General features: G+C 45.5%; 1 protein-coding gene across 3 annotated transcripts in view; it reads left to right on the top strand.

Moving 5' to 3' along the window:
• Positions 1–15,557, top strand: part of FARP2 (FERM, ARH/RhoGEF and pleckstrin domain protein 2) — a 750,352-nt gene that overhangs the window by 58,580 nt on the left and 676,215 nt on the right. For all 3 annotated transcript variants that reach the window (XM_030215608.1, XM_030215609.1, XM_030215606.1), the window contains exon 2: positions 1,606–1,816. In XM_030215608.1, coding sequence (XP_030071468.1) covers positions 1,610–1,816 — 207 coding nt within the window. In that variant the 5' untranslated portion in view covers positions 1,606–1,609. The remainder of the gene's footprint in view (positions 1–1,605; positions 1,817–15,557) is intronic.

Genomic DNA, 15,557 nt, shown 5'->3' with positions numbered 1-15,557 from the left:
GGGGAGGGGGCAAAAAAAAGGTCCAAGAATTGCTGGACATGGGAGAGGAGAGGACAGGGAATGGAGAATTGGTGGTGGACATTGCTGGGAGGGGAGGGAACGGAGATTTGCTGGACATTGCTGGGAGTGGAGGGAACGGAGAATTGGTGGTGGACATTGCTGGGAGGGGAGGGGAGGGGAGAGAACAGAGAATTGCTGGACATTGCTGGGAGGGGAGGGAACGGAGAATTGCTGGACTTTGCTGGGAGGGGAGGGAACGGAGAATTGGTGGTGGACATTGCTGGGAGGGGAGGGAACAGAGAATTGGTGGTGGACATTGCTGGGAGGGGAGGGGAGGGCAGGGAACGGAGAATTGGTGGTGGACATTGCTGGGAGGGGAGAGCAGGGAACGGAGAATTGCTGGACATTGCTGGAAGGGGAGGGCAGGGAACAGAGAATTGCTGGACATGGCTAGGAGGGGAGGGGAGGGCAGGGAATGGAGAATTGCTGGACATTGCTGGAAAGGGAGGGCAGGGAACAGAGAATTGCTGGACATTGCTGGGAGAGGAGGGCAGGGAACGGAGAATTGCTGGACATGGCTGGGAGGGGAGGGATCAGAGAATTGCTGGACATTGCTGGGAGGGGAGGGCAGGGAAGAGAGAATCGTTGGACATGGATGGCAGGGGGAAGAGAAGAATCGCTGGACATGGATGGCAGGGGAGGACGGGACAGAAGAGAATCGCTGGACATGGGAGGGCAGGGGAGAGAGGAGACATGCTGGACATGGATGGAGGGAAGGTAAGATAGGAAGGAGATGCACATGGATGAGATGGCAGGGGAGGAAGGAGAAATGCTGGAAATGGATGGAGAGGAGAGCAGGAGATAGAGGAGAATTGCTGGACATGGATGGATGGAGGGGTTGGCGGGGAGAGAGGCGAAATGCTGTACATGGAAGAATAAAGGAGGAAAGTAAAGAAATAAATGGAAAGAAAGCCCTGGAAACAGAGTTAAGAGAACAGATAGAGAGCAGCAGAATCAGACACTTGGACCAGTATGGATAGAAAACAGTCACCAGACAACAAAGGTAGAAAAAAAATCATTTTATTTTCATTTTAGTGTTTGGAATTTGTCCAATTTGAGAATTTACATCTGCTGTCTTATTTTGCACTGGGTATACTGGAGCTGTAACATCTTACAGAAATGATTTATAATGAAAAAAAATCACAAGTTATTGTTTTTCTACTATACCAGTATATTTTCAATGATGTCTGTTTATATGCGCCATGGCTGGTATAAGGGGTGTGGCTAATGTGGGTGTGGTTATCATAGGGGTGGAGCCATATGTGGTGACTCCGCCCATAATGAGTACTGGCAAAAAAAGCACTGGTTACATTCAGGTACACTGGGTATTTTGCTGTCCCTGGAGGGCTCACAATCTAATGAGGCAATGGAGAGTTAAGTGACTTGCCCAAGATCACAAGGAGCAGCAGTGGGAATTGAACTGGGTACCTCTGGATATCAAGACTGGTGCTCTAACCAATAGGCCACTCCTCCATTCCACAGTATATGTGTGTTTTTTTAAATAAGTAGTTTATGTGGGTGTTTCTCACTGCTGTTTTCTTGTAGGTAAATGATGGGGGAGATTGAGGGAACATATAGAGTGCTGCAGACGCCGGGTTCTCAGTTGGGAGACCAGAAGAATGCTGGAATTAGTACCTTAGAAGTGGGCCAGAACCTCTCTTCGCATATTTCATCAGTACCTGTCAAAATGCAAACCCGAGATGTGAAACCGAAGGTTAAGCTGCTGGATGATACTGTAGAGATGCTAGACTTGGAGGTAAGTCAGAGTGAAGCTGTCGGCATGTATGGCAGGCATTAAAAAATTTTTTTTTTAATTAAAAAAATGTTTTTTTAATTGGCATATTGAAAACATGCATACCGACATACAGATTCTGAATTGTTTGCCTTTTTTTTTTTTTTTTTTGCAAAAAAGTTCCTTTATGTGTCAACATTTTTATTGATGATTCCACCTGGTAACACATCCATTAGAGTACATACATAACAAGTTGTAAAGCTGTCGTTCTTATGTACATTAATCTTAAGTTGCTATTATCAATTTTTGTTTTTATAACAGTACCCTCTCTTATCCCCCTCCCCCTTACTACCTTCACTTTTGCCATGCATACTGAAAGAAACAATAGTCAGCATTACATTAAACTCAATCCGTAATTTCCAATAGTAACACCTTACGTTATTCCGTGATTGAACCCCTTGTTACTATTATTCCCCCCTCCCCTCCCACTCATCCCCTCCCCCCCTGTCTTTTTAAATACTCCATGCTCATTCGTAATCCTTTCATGGTCTAGTCATAGCCATCCTCTTCATTTTCCTTTATTTAATGTGTTGGTAAAGGTATACTGCCTTACTGGTGCTTCTTAAAGCTCTATGTACTATTATCCTCTCTGTCTATTGTATTCCCTGTCCAGACTCCCTCTCCCTCATGTCTCTTCTTTCTCCTTATTGTGTAGAAAATTTATTTAACACTGCACTTCTCGCTTTATGGGAAATACTTTGCAAATATTTATTCCAAATAGAAACAAACCGCTTTCTTTTCTTTGGAGAATCCTGAGCTTCCCTGGCCTCCCATAACATCAGCTCATGAAATTTATTCCTCCAATACCAAAAGGAGGGCGATTCCTCCTGCATCCAGTGCCTGAGTATACATTTCTTCCCCACAGCATGTGCTTTGCATAATAATAGTTCCAAATTCCTATCGGAGATCCCATAAGCTGCCCTTCTATTTAAAAGTACTCCTCTCCACGATGGGATTATTCTTTCATCAGTAATGTTTTCAAAATATTTATGCACCGCCTTCCAAAATATTTTCATTCTATCACAGCTCCAAAATGCATGCATAAAGGTATTCCATTCCCTGTTACATTTAGGACATTGAGCATCAGGTGTCCACCCTGCCCTTGCTGCTTGTGTTTGTGTCATGTATCCCCTGTGTATTATCCTGTATTGACTCTCCTGCAATTCTGCCCTCCCCACCTGCTTTGGGATATCTGTTATCAATTTTGCAAAATTTACTCCCTTCAATTGATAACCCAGTTCTTTGCTCCATGCCTCTTTAAGTGCTTCATAATTACGAGGGGTGGGGGTGGGGGCAAAGCAGCAGCAGCGCTTTATGTAAACTACATATCGAAACCTGGTCATTTTCATCCCCCTTTAAGAAGTCTCGGAGCTTTTGACCCAGTTTTGTTCCCAAGGCCTCTTGGACCAATAGTGATGTAATTGTCTATAAGCATAATAGTCTTTGTTGGTAAGGGAAAGCCTCTGTTGCAGGTCTTGAAATGTGTATAACTTTCCATCCTCATTGACTAAGTGTTCAACTAATGTGATTTCCTTTTCCGACCAATTTTTAATGATCTCTGCTTCCATTCCGGGTTGGAAGTCCCCATTTCCTCGAATAGGCAACTGATCACTATCATTTGGGTTCTGATTCCAAGCTTTCATTAGGTATTGCCAAACTTGTCTTAAAGGTCGTAGCAAAAAGCTTTTCTTACATGCTAATGGTAGGCTATTTGAATTGGCTTGCAAAAGAAAGTTTACATGCCAAGGTTTATACAATGCCTGCTCCCATCTAATTGGGGTGAAGTGATTGGTATCTAACAGCCAATCTCGAAGGTGGCGCATAAGACAGGCCTGGTTATATCTTCGTATATTGGGGAGTCCCAAGCCTCCCCATGCCCAGTTGTCAAAGAGGTATTCTAGGCGCAATTTGGACTTCTTCCCACCCCAAAGGAATTTCCTACAAATCCTATATAATTTTCGTATATCCCTGCTTAATAAGTATATTGGCATAACTTGTAATATGTAGATCCATCTTGGGAATATGAGCATTTTAAACAAATTGATTCTACCTATGAGAGACAAGGGTAGATGGCTCCACTGTTCAAGAGAGAGTCCTGTATCCTGCAGCAACTTCTCTATGTTCAGTTGGTACAATTTTGAAGTATCCATAGACAACTGTACACCCAGGTAACGAAAGGACCCATCTGCCCATTTCAATGGGATGTGTCCCTGCCAACTCTCTTTATGGTTCGCCTCACCTTGCAATGCCTCTGACTTCTCCAGGTTTAACTTAAAGCCAGAAAAATCTCCATATTCTGCCATACATTCTTTTTTTTTTTTTTGAAATATTTTTATTAGTAAGAGAAATGTACAAACATCCAAAAGTTCTCCATATAGCAATAACACAAAATATCGCTCAAGTGATTTACATTTGAAAATAATAATAATATATAATACAACAAAACACAGTAATGGCACAAACAAATGACATGTGCTATCTAACCGTTGTGTGTCCATTCCTCTCTATTTTCAGCTTTTCTTCCCCCCACCCATCCATGCCCCCCCTCCCTCCCCTACAGAACCAAGACCTAAGTGCCTGAGGTACAGATCGTTCCTGTCTCCATATTGGTTATACCGATTGAATTATACTGTTATACAGTTATACCATTAAACACTGGAGGCTTTCCCAGGGGGCAGGTGTGTCAGTTTCACAAAACTGCTTCTCCAAAGAGAACGGCCCGGTGGAGGCCTACCCCATGGGAATTCAAACTGACCTCCCCCTTCCCAACCTGCCATTTGCTTCATGCTACTATGCCACTGAGTAAGAGGAGGAGGGATTTTATTCACCCAATGTTGTAGGATAACTTTTTTCGCTAGGATCAGCGCCAGTAAAACAAAACGGCACTGATACAGGTTCAGTCCCTGTGCAGTCAAGTCTGAATCCAAGCCCAGTAATAGGACTCTATAATTCCATTCTATGGGCTGTTCTAGCACGTCCTCCAGATGCCTCAACACACCATTCCAGAACGTCTGCAGTGCTGAACATTCTAGAAATTGATGTGCCAGGGTACCTTTGTGATTTACACATCTATTACAGTCGTTTGATGCCCATAGTCCCATGACCTTACCCCTACTCCTGGTAAGATACACCCGGTGCAGGATCTTCAATTGAATTTCGTGACAACTCACATTAGGGGTTACCTTGTAGGCCAATTCAAAGCATCTCTTAATCTCCCTTTCCGACACCGCACTTCCCACCCCTGAGCTCCACTTGGTGGCTAACGTGTCCACATAGTTGGTTGGCCTCCATGTTTTACCCACTTGGTACCAGACTGAGAGCTTATTGCGTTCCGTGGGCAGTTGCTTGAACACTACATCTAGTGCAGTAAAGGATGGGAGTCTATTACTCTTCTTTTTCAAGGATAACACATAATGCCTAATTTGTAAATAAGAAAAAAACGCCGTGGGATATTCCATTTGGCTTGACACTCTGCGAATGATAGTATGTGGGTTCCCCCTTCTACTAGCACCTGCCCTACATATCTACAACCTATCTGATCCCATTCCTTAAAATATCGGGATCCCCTCCCAGCGGGAAAATCGGGATTATCTAGAAGTTCTATGAATGGAGAGGGACCTGCTGCTTCCCCCACCCTCTGTCGCCACCAATCCCACGCCATGCGTAATGGCATTAAAAGAGGCGAGATCTGAATCTGTGATCTCCTACCGTGCAGGGTATTGAATACCGACCAGGGGTGGGCTGCGAATTCCCACACCCGTGGCGGTGCATATTTATAGCAACCCGTGTGTATTTCGTGAATCCATCTAAGGAGCGCCGCAACATTATAAAGACGAAGATCCGGTAAGTTGACTCCCCCTTCGTTTTGACCCCGGACCAACTTACCATAACCTATCCTAGCCCTCCGCCCCCCCCCCCCCAAAATGAATGACGTTATAGCTCCCCGGTATACCCTCTCTTCTTTGCTGTGAACCCATATTGGCAACATCTGTAGGCAGTACAGGATCTTAGGGACAAGTACCATTTTGACAAGCGCCACTCGTCCCAAGAGTGATACTGGTAGGTCTTTCCATTGATGGCACAATTTTCTTATCCAGTCCAACTTCTCAGCTACATTCTTTTTATACATGACCTTGAAATCTATGTGTAGATAGACTCCCAAGTATTTCATCGGCCCCTTTGCCCAAGTCAACGGAAAGTCTGGACTGCTTTGGCACTTACAATTTTTGGATAGCGCCATAGCCTCTGATTTATCAAAATTGATCCTGAGACCGGAGAAAGAGCCAAACCGTTGGATCTTGTCTATGAGGATGGGGATACCACTGGTCACCTCCCCTAAAAAAATTAACATATCATCCGCAAAAAGATTTATTTTATATTCATCCTTCCCTATCCGAATTCCTGTTAGTTCTTGGGTCTGCCGAATTTTACTCGCTAGGGGTTCCAAGGCCAGTACAAATAACATTGGGGATAAAGGGCATCCCTGGCGCGTGCCCCGGAGCAGTGGGAACGACTGCGACAAGGCGTTGTTTATCAAGATCTGTGCCGTCGGATTCCTGTAAAGCGCTTGCGTCCCCCGCAGAAATTCCCCGTAGATGCCAAATTGAGGAAGCACCCAGAAAAGATAGTCCCACAGTATCTTATCAAACGCTTTTTCTGCGTCTAGGCTGACAATAATATTATCTCCCGGCTTGCCTCCCATAGCCTGCAAAGCACTGAGCGCTCTGAGGATATTTGTGGACGCATATCTCCCCGGCACAAATCCCGATTGGTCTCCATGCACCAAATGGGGAAGCACCTTCCCCAACCGAGCGGCCATGATGCTGGCAAACAGCTTAATATCTTGGTTTAGTAAAGATATGGGACGTTAAGATCCCAGCGCCTCTTTATTGCGCCCCGGCTTCGGCAGCACTATGATGGTGGCGTGTGTCAAAGTCCCCGTGGATTGCCCTTCCGTGCACAATGCCTCACATAAATCACTGAACGGCCCTGCTATCTTTCCTCCTAAAATCTTGTAAAATTCTGGCCCTAGCCCGTCAGGTCCCGGCGCTTTGGCTAGTTTAAGCTTTTTAATGGCTGCTTGAATTTCCTCACCCGAGACTCTCTCATTCAACGCGTCTCTTTGGTCTTGAGAAAGTGTCGGCAGCTGAAGATTCTGGAAAAAGGCCTCCCTTTTAATCTCATCACAAGTCCTCTTATCGTACAATGATTTATAAAAATCCACAAATGCTGCCTGTATCTCTTCCTCCCTTTCTAGTTTTTGTCCCCCTCTATTTTTAATACTAGTGATAAAATGCTTTGCAGATCTACTACGTACCAGGGTTGCTAATAAGCTCCCCGTTTTATTGCCCCACCTATGTAATTTATATTTGTATAGCTGGATATCCCGCACTGCCCTTTTGTTTAACGTCTCGTTGATCAGGGCTTTTGTTTCCTTAAAAATGTCCTTTGCCCTCTCATCTCCTCTCATCATCGCTGCTCTAGCGTTCTGCAGTGCTGTAAGCTGGTCAAGGAGCACCCCCTCTCTTATCTTCCTAGTCCTAGCAGTATATTCAATGATTTTGCCCCTCAGTACAGCCTTCCCTGCCTCCCATAGTGCGACCGGATCATTTACAGAGTTTTTGTTATCCTCTAGAAAAAACTGCCATTCCCGTTGCAGATAGTCTCTAAATTCTTGCTCCTGGTACAGTGTGGGGTTCATTCGCCAGCCCGCTTTGCTCCTAGCCCCACCCATGGCAACATCCACCCACACCAGACTGTGGTCCGATACCACGGCTATTTCAATTCCCGCCGCCTTGCTCACAGAGAAAAGGCCCTGTGATAATAAGATACAATCCAGCCTTGCCTGACACCCGTGAACAGTGGAAAGGAAAGTATAGTCTCTCTCGTCTGGGTGCAACACCCTCCACACATCCACAAGTCCCAGGTCCCTCTGTAGCAGCCCTACGCCTCTGTCTTCTGCATCCTTAGGTCTCATCTTTGGTGGATTACAGTCAACTAGAGGATCTGCTGTTATGTTAAAGTCCCCTTCCACGATCAGTTTATACTCTTGTAGTGGAACCAGGGCCGCTATTAGTTTGAGAAAGAATTTTTGGGAGTAGACGTTAGGGGCATACACCGAGCATAAAGCCACCTTTGACCCACACAGTATACCCGTCCATATCACAAAGCGACCCTCAGGATCCTGGACCGTCTTGTGGCACGTATAATCTAAGCTTTTACTTAAGAGAATGGCCACTCCCCTCTGCCAATTGTTAAAGGACGAGTAAACCAGTTCCCCCACCCAGCCTTGTTTCAATTTCAGATGCTCTGTGGCTGACAAATGAGTTTCCTGCACCAGGAGAACCCCCACTTTTAGTTGTTTACTATATTGCAAGATCTTTTTGCGTTTAATGGGTGAGTGTATTCCATCTGCATTTAGAGAAGCTATACGAATGCTACCCATTTCCCCACACTAGTGTTTTCCCAATACAGTGTGTTCTACCTTTGGTACCCTTCCAGAGTAGCATCCTAGCTATGCCACCCTGCAAAGTTAGTCCCCAGTGTATATCTTGTACCTCCCTTGTCCTCTGATCTCCAAAGTGAAAGCTCTGACTCCACTGCTGCATATCCCTGCCCTTTCTCCCAGGTCTCGGTCCTATTTGCCTAATTCCCCTCTCCCCATTCTCTCGCCCCTCCCATCCCGCTCCCCCGTCCCCTCTCCTCTCCCCCCCTTTCCTATGTCCCCATTCAGCCTCTCTTCTCAACCCCAGACTCACATATGCATCCGCTCTTCGAGACATCTCATCCTGTTCCCACCCATCATGCATCCACCTCCTCACGTCCTCACTCGTCTTCCCTTTGTATCCTGTGATTGAGATTTGAACCCCCTCAACCATCCCCAACTGAAATATGCATCAACTCCCCACCCCCACCCGCTCCCCCCCATATCTACAATTGTTGATTTGGAAAAGTAATTTGCATACCAACATACCAACACTTCAACTTTGAGACCATAGCCCATTCCCAACTTAACTGAACTGCAAACAGAACCCAAAAACATAACAGTAAATAATACAGTACTTAGTACGGATGTAGCATTGCAGCAATTTAAACCTCATTTTATGCTTACTGCCTGTATCGGATCAATTTTATGTCATTCATATATTTTGTCTAGCCGCTCTAAGGCCAAAATGCTATTAGTTTCTGGCGGTTAGGCAAAACTTACGATCCCCTTCAGGACTCTATCGTTGACCGAATGACTGGCAATGTCGGCGATCCCTGGCTCCCAGGCCGCTGAAGCTCCACTCCACGAGCGCAAGGTGTATTCGCAAGGTGTCTCAGGCCAATCTGTCCTCTCAGTGCTCACCACTCCGCTAAAGCTCTGATCCATCAGTCATCCTCTGAGTCTCCCTTGCGCACATGCCTCCACATCAAATCGTCCGCACTTAGGCCGCTGCTCAATTCAAGGCTTTCCAGGTCCATTGTCTGCTCTGTTGCTCCTCCAGTGAGGTACCTGCTCAAAACAGTTCCTGACTCACTGCGCGCCATCTGCGATCGCCTCCATGCCTTGGCGCGGCGCTCTCGCCACTCTCTCCAGAAACACTTGGATTTCCTCTACCTTTGTGTAAGTAACAGTGCGGTTGTCGTGAGTAACTCGCACTTTGGCCGGGTATTGGAATGCGAACTTGATGCCATGCTCAAATAGTTTCGTACAATATGGCGCCATCAGCTTCCTCTGCTCCATGACCTGGAATGAAAAACCTTGAAATAATAAGATCTTTTTCCCTTTGTACTCCAGGTTGCGTTGTCTCTTATATTGTTCCAGAATTTTAGCTTTATCTGCATAGTTTAAATATCTGGCAATGACAACCCTCGGGCGATCTATTCCTTCTCTCCACGTTCCTATGCGATGGATCCTCTCCACCTTACTGGATTCCAGTGCAAGGCCCAGCTGTTGGGGCAGCCATTTTTCTGCCAAGTCCTTTAGTTCCGAGTCCAGGGCTGATTCGGGGATACCAACAAATCTGACATTGTTGCGTCTTCCCCTATTCTCTTGGTCTTCCACGCGGTTGAGCAGTGTGCGCATCTGGGATTCCAGGGTGCCGAGGCGCCCCTCTGCCGCCGTTGCTTGATCTTCTTGTGCAGAGATGCGCTCCTCTGCTTGCTGTAGTCTGGCCACGTGGCCTGCTAGGCACTCCTTAATTTCGTCCATACTGGTGTGCAGTTTGGCTAGTTTGTCGTCCAGCAGCTGTGACATATTTTTCAGGGACATTTGAACTATGTCCTCGTGCTGCGGAGTGAGGCTCTGACCACGACCCGGCGAGATCGATGAGGCAAACGGGGATTGCTAAGCCATTTTATTTTTCGCCACGCTGCTCTTCTCCTTCCCCGATCGCAGTGTCTTTACTGGCATGCCGCTCCGCTCTGACTCTCTTCTAACCTCACCTCCCACGCCTCAGCTGTTTCAGTGTTCGCGCTGGTCTGTTTTAGAACTGATTAGCTGTCCATCTCTTGCTCCATGGGGGAAAAATTAGGTGAGGAGCGGGGAGCCGAGCTACCAGGCGTCCGCTCAGGTCTCTTGCATCACGTGACCCCCCCTGCCATACATTCTAATAGAGCTGGCAGCGAGGTTCCTGGATAAGTTAGATGGGCTAGTAAGTTGTTTGCCTATTTTAATAAATTGGCTTTACTGAAAGCAAGAATAGACCACTGAATTAGTATAAACTAAGAAAATGGAACATTGCCTTTGGTCATTCAGTGATTGGATGCAGTGGACATTATTTGATGTAGAAGCACGCTGAATCTTTCTACTGATATACACTGGTTGAAAGCATTTTTTTTTATACCAGCACAGATCAAACTGTCTTTATTGTTCTCAGTTATTAGTATTTTAACCTGTCCCCTCCCCTCTACTTGACCTTCCACCACAACCTTCCTTATACATCCTCTCTGAACCCCCCCTCCCCCCTACTACCCTGACCTCCCTCCCCCTTACTCCTTCCCACACCTAACCCCCCCCCCCCCCCCCCCGTTGTTGTTGACTCTGAATGGGTTTCTTCCTTTTTTTGTCATGATTTACAGCATGTTGAGTATCAAACTCCTCCCTCTAATTTAAATTTTTTTTTTTTTTTTGGGGGGGGGGGGGTCATCCTTGAAAAAGCCACTTGACGGCAAAACATGTGACATGGATTGAAGAACCCTCTATAGCCGACTCTGCTTATTAAAAGCTAAATACTATCCTATTAACAATAACTTTGAGATGTTTGGAGATTTCCACTGATAAAACACTAGTGACAAACAGTATAAAGTCATTCAGTATAACATATTGAGGGACCAGTGACGATATTGGGAAGGTCATATGCGGTTTAAAGTTTAATTGATCGCTTCACAGCCATGCTGAGGTCCCTTAAATTTTCTTTAAGATAAACTCTTTATATAAAAAAATCTTCTAAATTTCAATATATACAAGCAGTGTACATTTATTATTGGACTTGGAGGTAAGACATCTACTAGCCAAATAACCACCTGTAAGTTTGAATTTTGGTGGTGTTTTTTCAGCTATCTAACTTGATGGGCAACACACTTATGCAGCAGAGAACCAACTCATTATTACATCTTTCCAATATTATATCAACAGTAGCAGAGGTAATCAGGATTTGCAGGTAGTCAAGATTGCAGAAAAGACAGCAGATCACATGACGTAGATGAAAAATTCATTTAAAGGAATTGGAGGATCTCTGCACAAAATTGAGCTTATGTGGCCATATTTTGCTTAATATTGGGCTGCATCAGAGGTAACTAAATAGAACAAATCAACACACAAAAACCATAAATAATTCCAAATAAAGTATATAACAAATTATGACACAGAAATTGTAAAACAAAGTTCCTGGTCAGATTTACATCACATAAGATTAAGAACACCAAAGTAATACAAAATAAGATAAGTTCAGTGTACCAAGTAGAGCATTGTGATGACTATTCAGGCATTATCAACTGACTGACAGAAAAATGATAAAATCTGATTAATCTGCTTGTAATCAAGTAAATGTGCACTTCCTGGTGTTCTTAATATCTTATGTGATGTAAATCTGAGCAGGCACTGTGTTCTTAGCCTTATTAATGCTGCTTTTTAAGAAGTTTGTGCAATCTGAACTTTGGATAGGTGTGTAAATTATTTATGTACATTTTATTTATGTATTTATTTGTTACATTTGTATCCCACATATTCCCACCTATTTGCAGGCTCAGTTTGGCTTACATAATACCGTGAAGGCATGCGCCAAGTCCGGTAAAGAAACAAATACAAAGTGATATTGTGGTCGAGTAAGGTACCTATGTTTCAGATACAGAGGGGGGTTGAGGAGAGGGAAGGTTATAATAGTGTCCATTACGAGCTTTGATTTTGCTGTGTTGCAGTGTGGGTATTTATGTTGGGTCGGTGGCATATGCCTTTTTGAACAGGTAGGTTTTTAGTGATTTCCTGAAGTTTAGATGGTCTTAAGTTGTTTTCACAACTTTTGGCAGTACGTTCCATAGTTGTGTGCTTATATAGGAGAGGCTGGATGCATAGGTTGCTTTGTATTTAAGTCCTTTGCAGTTTGGGTAGTGGAGGTTTAGGTATGTTCGAGATGATCTGGTTGTGTTTCTGGGACTTGACCGTAGATGATTCTGTGGACCAAGGTACAGATTTTGAAAGTAGTACGTTCTTTGATTGGGAGCCAGTGCAGTTTTTCTCGGAGGGATTTGGCACTGTCAAACCATGATTTGCCAAATATAAACCTGGCTGCTGTGTTTTGAGCGGTCTGGAGTTTCTTAGTGAGTTGTTCTTTGCATCCAGCGTGGATTCCGTTGCAGTAGTCTGCATGACTTAGTACCATTGATTGTATTAGGTTGCAAAATATTTCCCTCGGGAAGAAAGGTTTTACGCGCTTAAGTTTCCACATTGAGTGGAACATTTTCTTTGTTGTGGAGTTCACTTGGCTGTCGAATGTGAGGTTGCGGTCGATTGTAACGCCGAGTATTTTCAGGCTGTCTGAGATATGGAGGTTGTGTTTTGGGGTGATTAAGGTTGTGGGTTTGTACGTATTATGTTGAGATGAGAGGATGAGACAATGTGTTTTTTCAGTATTCAGTTTCAATTGGAAAGAGTTTGCCCATGAATCCATGGTATTCAAACCGAGCTTGATTTCGTTGTTGATTTCTATTAGATCATGTCTGAAGGGAATGTAAATTGTGACATCGTCTGCGTAGATGAACGGGTTGAGGCCTTGCTTTGCTATCTGCTGTCTGGTGTGAGGGGAAAGCCATAGATTCCTTTTCATTTCCTGTACAAAAACTGCTTGAATACTCAACTCTGTAATGGTTCACCTTAATGTAATTGGCATTTCACTGTTTGGAAGGTAAGCCCATCTTTACTCAGCCTTCAGTTGTTCTGTTCATGAAGGGCTTGATTTTACTAAAACTGCACATCAAGCCCCCAACAGTGTCATGGAACTTCAACATTGTCTTTATTCAGCTGATGAAAGCTCCCTTTGAGGTGCTATGTATCTGTCCCCTAAAACACTTGACCTGGAAGGTCTTGCAATTGGTGGCAGTCACTTCAGCCCACAGAATCGGTGAGCTCCAGGCCTCAGTAGCTGATGCACCGTATAGGAAATTCTACAAAAAAAAAAAAAAAAAAAAAAAAAAGAGTAGTTTTGTGCACACATCCTAGGTTCCTTCCTAAGGTAGGAATTCCATCTTAACCAATTATTCTGCCAACACTTTTCCCAAGTCACCATGTCCATCAAGGTGAAAGGGCACTGCACACTTTGGACTGCAAGAAAAGCCTCGGCCTTCTGTCTGGAGTGTACTAAACCCATAGAAAGTCTACACAACGTTTGTTTCTTTTGATCATAACAGGAGTGGGGCTGCCATTGTTAAACTCACTCTTTCCTATTGGCTCATAGGCTGCATTTCCTTTGCTTATGGCCAGGCTGGTTTGAACTTGGAGGATGATGTCACTGGTTCAGTTGAGGATGGCCTTCATACAGGACATTTGCAGAGCTGCAACGTGGGCTTCACTCCACTCTTTCACCTCGCTGCATAGAACAAGATTCCTGACCTGGCAGTTGGTTTGGTCAGGTTGTTCTTCAGAATTTAGTTGGGGGTCTAGAATCCATCTCCACTGTATGTTTTCTTCCAGAGAGAAAATACCAAAAGCAAATCGAAGTTTTCTGTTTATTAGGCAGGCCTTTTCTCCCCCCCCCCCTTTTTTTTATTTTGAAACAGCCTGATAGCTAGGGATTCCCATCGGTGTGAAGGTATCATCCTGCTTCTTCTCAGAGACTACAGAGTTACTCACCTGTACCAGTTCTCAAATGACAGGTGTGGTAGTATGTATATTCATCCAGCTATCTCCCCTTGGATTAGTATTATATCGGTTGTTATATTAGACTGAACCGCTCCCGCATGGTGACAGGTGGGAAGACACTCTCTTGTGCAATGGGCATCCGAGGGATGCTTGGGGGGGGGGGGGGTTAGGGGGGGCTGGAGACCCACTGGATCACCAGACCCCCCGACCCCCCCCCGACACAGGTTCAGGGGGGCTGGTGATCCAGTAGGTCTCCATCCCCCCTACCCCCCCCCCCCCCACAACATCCCTCCGATGTCCTTGGTGGCTGAGTGGGCCGCGGGTAAATCCCCCCCCTACCTGGTGGTCTAGCAGCCCTTCCCCACCCCCCCCCTTGCCTGCAGTTGGAGGAGGGAGGTGGCCTCCCTCCTCTTCCATCGGTGCCACATCTTTAGTCCACACTTTCCATGTCACCTCTCACGCTAGTTGGTTGTCTGGAACCTGTATCCTCTGACCACTGCTACATCTTGAAAATGGCCCTTGCCAAAATACTGATTCCTTGTCATCAAGCAGATGAAGCCATTACGTATGGGTTATGTCCATCAACCAGCAGGGGAGATAGAGAGCACTCAAACTTTCACAGTGCCCTCTTGGCCAGCTAGCTCCACTGCCTCTTCAGTATTCTCTATCTCCCCTAGCAGGGTGGCTGCAGCTTGTTCGAGCTCCAGAAAAATCTGCCGGGAGGTGGTTCCTGGCTTGCCAGTTGTTAACCGGGGTGTTGGAGGCTATAGCAGCTTCACTTTAAAGGCACATAGGTTAGCCCTTTCCCTGCCTTACCCATACCTCTGTGGATGTGGACATATTGCCTTGCTTTCCCTGTCCTTACCCACCAACAGTGGATGCAGGCATATAGGTTCGCCCTTTCCCTGCCTTTCCCACTCATCTGAGCCTCCGGAGTCTTCAATACCTCTGCTTTCCTCACAGCTTTAAAAAAAAAAAAAAAAGTCGCGTCGCGTTTTTAAACGCAGAGACGCTGGAACAGAGGTTTTTGACCTGATTTTCAGCAGGATCGTAGTTGTACACTAGATCCTTTGAGGTAAGAGTGTTTTCCAACTCCTCCGGGGTGGGCCCGCGATCGGGGCGATTTTGGCGCGAAACCGCCATTTTGGATTTTACCGCCGTTTTTCGGCGATGGCTGCGGACAATGTAAAGCGCTGTTCCACTTGTGGAAAGCGCATATCAGCAGCAGGGCTCTGTAAATCGTGCTGTACTGGCGTAGGAGCCGGCCCGAGCATGGCGAGCGATGTTTCTTTCCACTCTGAGCTGGCAGCGGGCGCCATTTTGCTTACACCGCATGGCGCGGCCTCCGTGGACACGGAGAGACCTGAG

The sequence above is a fragment of the Microcaecilia unicolor genome, chromosome 10 (assembly GCF_901765095.1).
Source record: "Microcaecilia unicolor chromosome 10, aMicUni1.1, whole genome shotgun sequence".
Classification (NCBI taxonomy): domain Eukaryota; kingdom Metazoa; phylum Chordata; class Amphibia; order Gymnophiona; family Siphonopidae; genus Microcaecilia; species Microcaecilia unicolor.
Note: the sequence above shows the minus strand (reverse complement) of the source record. Positions and strands in the feature narration are given on the sequence as shown.